Below are 7,737 nucleotides of genomic sequence, written 5' to 3'. Positions count from 1 at the left end.
TGACTTTATCCGATATTAGAAAAAAATACAGTCAAATTGAGGACCTCCTCCTTTTTTAAAGTCGGTTAAAAATTATTTGCCTTATTTTCCAGCCGCCATCTTTGCTAATTCCTGACAATCGTGTTACAAACAAATACAGTATTTACCTAGTATTCAAACAAGGATTATCTGATTAGACCAAGAAGTCATAAAGAAAAAGTATCCAAAATTATAACGACGCTTGAAACGCAATCATATCTAAGCGACAAACATATTGAAAATGAATTATATAAATATTTTGAATCGCCATTTTTCTGCGTCATTTGTTCTAGGTTTTGTATGTCTAGGACAGTTTTAATAACATTAGAATATATCGTAATAATATAAAAAGTTTAATTGATATGAATTTTTCATATAATAATATCAGCCCTGTACTATTAGTGCGGATTGGTAGACTTCACACACCTCCGAAATTCCTATAGAGAACTTCTCAGGTATGCAGGTTTCCTCACGATGTTTTCTTTCACCGTTAAAGCAAGCCATAATTCACAAAGAATACACACATCGTTTTTTAGAAAAGTCAGAGATGTGTGCCGTTGGGATTTGAACCTGCGGACATTCGTCTTGGCAGTCCGTTCCACGCCCAACTAGGCTATTGCCGATTTTCGTACTAAAATAAAAACTTTAAAGCACTCTACTCAAAAGTTTATTGATTGTCGCTTAGATATGATTGCCTTACAAGCGTTGATAATATTAACAAGTCTGAAAGGTAACAAATGTCATCATTTATCCAAAGTTTAGAATGTAGGTAACAATGACTCACCCTAATTAAATGAAACAAAAATTATATCCTCCATGAATCACTTTAACGTCCTGATTTAACGTTGTGGATTTATTTGCACTTTGGGTTAAGAAAGTAGGTAACAATATATTTGTGTATAGGAAGTTTCCATTACATATTACATAAAAATACATTTAGTCCGTACTTTAACAATGGATTTTGCAATAAAAATAGTAAATTATGTTTTGCATATGCTGAGAATGGAGCTCAAGCCTCACGGGTAGAAACATAGGGTTCATGGACAAAAAATTATACCGCCTTTAAAACCACTAAAACCAAAAAATTACATTTTTATATGTCTACTAATTACCAACTTTGGAGTCGGTGCCTTATTATATTGGACCAATCTGCAGGTATATTATTTCGAATAAAAAGATTTTCCAAATCGGTTCATAATTACCGAGTTCTGGGGTAACAATCATTAAAAAATACACGTCGAATTAATAACACCTTTTTGAAGTCGGTTAAAATATCATTTCACGTATATACTAGTATATCAAATCGTTAATATTAAATGTGAACAACCGGAATTTGCATTTACTAGCATCGACACGATAATAAACTAAGCACCATTAACACAGAACTAACTATTATTTAGGCACTAGTGACTCAGACAATAGCCGCACGTAATACAAATAACTTTTATCCCAATAATCCAGTAGTTGGGCCGCAAACTAGACAAATACGTGGTAAGAATGCACCAAGTCGAAGTTTTCCGCATCCGATGTTTGCCCGAATCCCTCGAGGGTATACTCAATAAAAGTTCAATCCCTCACGCGTACTGAAAAAGTTCCAGCGTTCATTATGACAGTAACTGCTTGCCGAGAATTTTTAGATTTTCAAACTTGTCGCAATTAAGTAATACCTTTTGGAGTGTGCTTGTACAGTCAGCCACAAAATTTGCTTGGTGGTTTTGCTTTACCTTATTAAAGTAAACTGACATGTTAGGCACCGAGGTGTCTAACATTGCTGCGTTGGACGTGAAAATATAAACCAGTGATTAGATTAAGAAAAATCAAAGCTTTATTGAATCAGCCAAGTTTACAAGGTAAAACTCGAATAACGCGGCGGCGTTCACACTATCTTGAATTCTTCACTATCTTGAATTGTTCACTTCTTGAGTTTCCCTTTTCCTTTTCTGAACTTGTTGTCTTGTCGGCGATCTCGAACTAACTGCGCTGGTTTTTTGAGCACTGTCTTACGTTTGTTAGCCTGGCAAGGGCCGGCTTATACAAACACACCGGTCTTGCGGGTGCGTGCTTTAGGCACTGCGAGCCCTTAAGTGACCATGCTGAGGGCGACCTTCTAAAGGGTCACGACCTCGGCTCAGGACGGCCACTGAGAGAGGATGTTTTTGGGGACATCAGCGATTATGGAAACGCGAAAGGAGCGAAAAACGACCTAACCGTCTAACATGATTACATCGGCGCCCGGGCCGGAATTATCAGAAGGGTCGGGAGGACGGGGACGCGGCGAGGTCCTCGACGGCGAGGACGGAGCAGCGGTCGTGTTGAGTGTTTGAGCTTTTAAGCAGCTCGTGCTTTCTACGTATTGCCAGAGTTATATCGTCCTCTGGATCTGATAAGACTGAACGCGGTCTTCTCCATTTGGCGCGGTCAAATGGAGTGTATTTAGAATTTAGTCGGATTAACGGATTCGGGTGATTGACCGCCTTATCGAAATAGCGTCTGCTGGCCATGTGCATAAAGTGCCTGATGGTCGGCATATCGGTGTCCACGTGGAGGTTGCGATTGCGAACGTACCACGGGGCATCGAGTGCACGTCTGAGGAATTTGTTTTGTAACACCTGCAGACGCTGAAGTCGAGCAGGCGGTATATGCGCGAATACGGGGACGCGTACGTCATGATCGGTCTAACGCACGTAGTAAAGATCCTAATCTTGTTGCGGATAGACATCTTACTTTTCTGTTTAAGAGCCAGTGGAGCTGGCCCATCGCGAATGCGGCTCGCGCGCGTACCGCATTTACGTGTGGGGCGAAAGTCAACCTCTGATCAAGGATCACACCTAGATATTTGACCTTGTGGGTCCAAGGGATGATTTGGCCAGACAATCTAACTGAAGCGTTAGGCGCTTCTTTCTGAAGCTTCCTATGGAATAGGATAGCTTGGCTTTTGAGGGTTGACAGTGATGCGCCATTTGCGAAACCACTCGCCGAGCTGGTCGGCGGCGGCCTGCAAAATGCGCACCACATGTTCCGGTTCTCTACGTGAAGCGTAGATCGCCGTGTCGTCCGCGAAGAGCGCCAGATGGGCGTCTTTGTATTTAGGAATATCGCTAGTATATAGCGAGAATAGAAAAGGTGATAGCGCGGAGCCTTGCGGGACTCCGGCCGAGATGGTATGACGAGAGGAGAGGGTGCCCTCGACACGATATTTGAAACCGCGATTCGACAAAACTCTCGTATGATGTGCACGAGCTGTGTGGGCACGTTGAGAGTGTACAGCTTGTACAACAAGCCGTTGTGCCACACTTTGTCGAATGCTTTCTCAATATCGAAGAAGAGAGCACCGGTATAGAATCCTAACTTAAATCTGGAATAGACATGCTCCGTGATGCGGAGTATCTGATGCACGCAACTGTGCCTATTTCGAAAACCAAACTGCTCTGGAGGGAGCAGATTGTGGGAGTGAGCTACTATTTTGAGACGGTCGAGGACGATCCGCTCATAAAGTTTCCCTATCGTGCTAAGTAGGCTAATGGGCCTATAAGAGGCCGGTTCTGACGCGGGTTTACCCGGCTTGTGAATTCCTATCACGACTGCTTCTTTCCAGGCCTCAGGAAAGTAGCAGTTCTGGAATGCTGCATTGAGGATGTCAGCAAGAATCTTGACCAGATGCCCCGGTAGCATTTTCAGTAACCTAGTGGGGATACCGTCAGCCCCGGGGCTTTTCGCCTATTTAGTGCCTTGATCAGAGTGACGACTTCTTCGATCGTCACCGGCGCGAGGGGTCGGGGGCGCGTCGACGTCCGGGTCGATTGTTTGAAATGGTCGCGGAATAGGCGGCGAAGGGATCGCGTTCCTACTTTCGACAAAAGTGTCTACCGCAACAAGATGATCGTGGTCTACGGGAATTGTTTCGAGCGAGCATTGAGACTGCAGGGTGGAGGCTAATAAATCCGCTTTCTCGTCGTCGTCAAACGCGGGGCGTTGATTCGGACGATTGAGCGCTGGAAAAGAGGCCACATCCTTTCTCTTGAAAGAGCGGACCAGCTTCCAAAAGGCCATGTGGGTCGGTTGGATTTCCGACAAGTGCTGCTCCCACCTCGAATCGACGGCGTCCTTTACGCGACGTCTGGCCTCACGTTGGAGGTAACGCGCGAGACGCCGTCGATCCGGGGAGGGTCAGACACGCAGGCCTTTAGTGCTGCGTTTCGCCTCCTCAGCACCCATCTCACGTCATCGGGAAGATGCCCTTGACCGTTACCGGTCTCGGGCACCCTCTCGGAGCTTTCGCTCAAGACGTGGTGTAGATGGTTGGTGAAGGAGCGAATCGCGCCGGTCGTTTCCTCGCGAGTCACGATGTTGGGCGGAATAGAAGAGAGAGCATTAGATGAAGTATCGGCGAGTTTGGTGCTCAAGAGCCGCCAATTCGTCGACACTTTCACCCTGTCGTTAGGACCTGTGTCTGAGGGACCGTTATGGGGCCTAGATCTAGGATCACAGGTCTGTGGTCTGAATCTAACTCGTGTAACACTCGCAGGGAACGCACGTTGAGACATACGTTCCTTACGAGTGCTATATCTAAAATATCTGGTCTGTAACTATCGTCTACGAAGCTATAGTGCGTGGGTTCAGAAGGAACCAGAATGCTCATGTCAATCTCGTCAAGACAGCTCTCGAGTACCGCACCCCTACCATTGGTAGAGTTGCAGTTCCAGAGAGTGTTCTTGGCGTTAAGGTCGCCCGCCAGAAGGACGGACTCCCCCATACTAAGTAGGGTTACAAGTTCGTTGGAGTGAAGCTCCTTACTGGGAGAGAGATAGGCCGAGATCAGAGTGATCGGCGGGTGTCCTGTCATAGAAAGCCTGCACACTGAAGCCTCAATGCTGCTCAGGCTTTCGGGGGTCGAGAGGTATGCAATGCAGGGACCTTTTGTAGTAAATGAGAGTGCCACCTTTAGGGCCATCGGTGCGATCGTTTCGCACGAGATTGAAATTGGGGAGTTTGGGACTGCGTTGGGAGGGTTTGAGGAACGTTTCCTGGAGGAGGAAGACGTCCAATTTATGATCGCGAGCAAAGTCTGAGAGTTCGGCTCGTTGGCCGCGTATACCATTAAGGTTGAAAAAGCCCACTCTGAGGGAGCGAGGCTTGAGTCGCGATGGGTTATTTCCGTTTGGAGAAGCCATTACGGAGAGAAAATGGATTCCATGGTGAGCTGGAATATGCGCTGTTGCGCGTTATAAATTTGGGCGAAAAGGACTGAGTCAGAGCGGCCCAGTGCCTTCATTTTGGACGAGCAGTCGTGGATCAGCGCGTGGAGTTCGATAATCTCTGGGGAAACCAGAGAGAATGAAGAAGCCGCGCCGCTAGACGCCGGAGTCGCCGCCACCTGGGGTTTGGATGGTGCGGGAGCCTTCGACTTGACTACCTTGGAAGAGGTAGCCTTGGAGGTCGAGGGCGTTGGGACGGGAGCGGGAACAGTGGCCGCCGCTGCTGGTGTTGTGGCCGGGGTGGCGGGAGATCCTCCGGGAGAACCACCGCCCTGGGCCTGGGGACGCGAGTCGGCACGTACCGTGGCGGGAAACCACGGGTTACGTGTCGGGGCTGGGGCCAAAACGAATTTTTCGGCCTGAGGGGCCTTGGCCTTAGGGGCCTGATTGGTCCTATAATTGGACTTTGTATTTGGGTGCCCGTGGGCACCCCGGTAAGTGGCCGGATGGCCAGATTGCCGGCAGTTGGTGCACGAAGGCGGCTCCGTGCACTGGGACCTATCTTTCGGACGCGGGCACTCTGACGTGCCGTGCTCGCCGAGGCACTTGACGCACCTGGCGGGGAGGCGACAGCCACGCGAGTTGTGGCCATACTTCTGGCAGTTGTGACACTGCGCAACCTCGCTAGTCTTATGTGGGGTCTCGACGGTGAAGCCGCCAAGGCCCGAGATGTCGCGAAGCTCGTAAAGAGCTTTACGTCCGCGGGGTAGCCAAGATGGCGAGGACCATCTCGTATTGTATGCCACGTCGTGACTAAGCGCGATTTACGGTGCATCCGGTGCACCTCTAGGGCTGCGATGCCCTTGGCCTGGAGGCCTTGTTGGACCTCGGCGGCCGACATTTGGAGGGGTATGCCACGGATGACGTACCTATAGCGGCGCTCGTCCGGGAGCGCAAAGGTGTAATAATGATAGCGTTTGCTATCTAGAAATTTGGTCAACTCGCGGTGATCGCTAATTGACCCGGGCTGGAGGGACAGCAGTTTTTGGCCACTGTTCCAGGCATTGGGCGGGATTTTAATGCCCCCACGGGTGAGGCATCAAAAGGACTGAAGGGAGGCCCCTTCAGGAAGCTGAAGATTAACCTTCGGTGGCTTTTAGGCCCCTTAGGTTAAGTCGGTGGCGACGAATCCGTCGAGCTAGCGGGCGCGGGCTGGGAAGCCGCGGGTTTTTGTTTATGCGCAGAAGGCGCGGACGGCGCAGAAGGCGCTTGGGACGCAGGAGCGTCTGAGCCACGCTGCTTCTTCCTGCGCCCGTTCCTCACGGTCGTGAAGCCGTCGTCGTCGAGTTCCGACGACGCGGCCCCAGACCGCGATTCGCTGGGGTCAGGGGAAACAGGTCGCTTGGACGCGCAAGCGACGGGGACAGCGGAAAGCTGGGGTGCGCCTGGATCGGAATCCATGGCGAGGTCGGGATCGACGGCTCCGGCCGGGCTCCCGGGCGGACTAGGTCCGTCCGAGGACTCGGCCGACTCCGACGAGTCGGAGGAAGAGGATGACTCAGATGAGTCGGTAGAGGTCGCGGGTGACGCGGGTGAAGCGGGTGACTCCGGCGAGTCAGGCACCGCACGGGGGGCATTGGCAACCACTAGGGAGTGGACCAGGGAGCAGAACATAGGGTCGCTCCTAATGTATTCGGCGAGAGTTGTCAACATGGCGTGTTTAGCCTTGTTGACATCCGCCGCCGGCTCGTCAGTGTCCATAGGCCTAGATTCAGCCATTGCGGGCGAATCCGGGCCTAGGGGCACTTAAAAAGAATAGTGAAAGGGCCGCGAGTGGGTTCGGGACCCGGGTGCGTTCCGCCTGGGAAAGAACCCACAAGAAACCAGGCGGCTATCGCACAGAGAGCGAACGCGTGATTTTACGTGAAACGAACAAACGTCCCCGGGTGGGTGTGCCCGGGATTGTGTGCGTGAGTGACCCTCCCCGCCGGGTGTAGGCGAGGGGGGATGTACTTAAAATTAGGTGTGCCCTAAGCTTGTATCCCTTTGCCAATCTTATTGTGCGAAAGGGTTCCTAACAATCCGTGCGACGTAAACGGTATTGGACCTTTTAGGGTCCGCACGCTCAACCGTCACACGGGATGGAGTGAAAAGGAAGGGTAGGGTTGGGAAGGAGATATGCGGGGGAAACTGTGGTGTGTCTCCACAGCTTCCTTGTCCGCACCCGTCCGGCTTCGCTTTAGCCCTGAAGGGGCGCAGCGCGGGCCGGGTCACCGCTAGCTCGGCTTGTTAGCACCGTTAGGTTTACCACCGAGCTAACCCTGAAGGGGCAAAATTGTCGAGAAACGATACAGAAACGGGTTTGACCCTGTCCTGAGAAGGACGCGGCCGGACCCAAACAATGGACGCAGGTAACAACAGGGACAATGCCCTATTGTTCCCTTTGTCCGTGGTGTGCAGCGAGGTCGCTGCGGTCGTTCCGAGCAGGTACTCGGAAACGGGACAATGGCTTTACCGAGCAGGT

General features: G+C 50.5%; 1 protein-coding gene across 1 annotated transcript; it reads right to left on the bottom strand.

Moving 5' to 3' along the window:
• Window positions 1-6,383: 6,383 nt before the first annotated feature.
• Window positions 6,384-6,992, bottom strand: LOC119192500 (predicted GPI-anchored protein 58). The gene has a single exon (XM_037446314.1). It carries the CDS (start codon window positions 6,990-6,992, stop codon window positions 6,384-6,386), a length of 609 nt encoding a protein of 202 aa, XP_037302211.1.
• Between the last annotated feature and the right edge of the window lie 745 nt (window positions 6,993-7,737).

Source organism: Manduca sexta, unplaced genomic scaffold (assembly GCF_014839805.1).
Source record: "Manduca sexta isolate Smith_Timp_Sample1 unplaced genomic scaffold, JHU_Msex_v1.0 HiC_scaffold_2848, whole genome shotgun sequence".
NCBI lineage: Eukaryota > Metazoa > Arthropoda > Insecta > Lepidoptera > Sphingidae > Manduca > Manduca sexta.
This window is presented reverse-complemented; position numbering and strand designations above follow the sequence as displayed.

Coding starts and splice junctions, on each gene's coding strand:
- LOC119192500 (XM_037446314.1), bottom strand. CDS start 6,992: ATGGCTGAATCTAGGCCTATGGACACTGACGAGCCGGCGGCGGATGTC.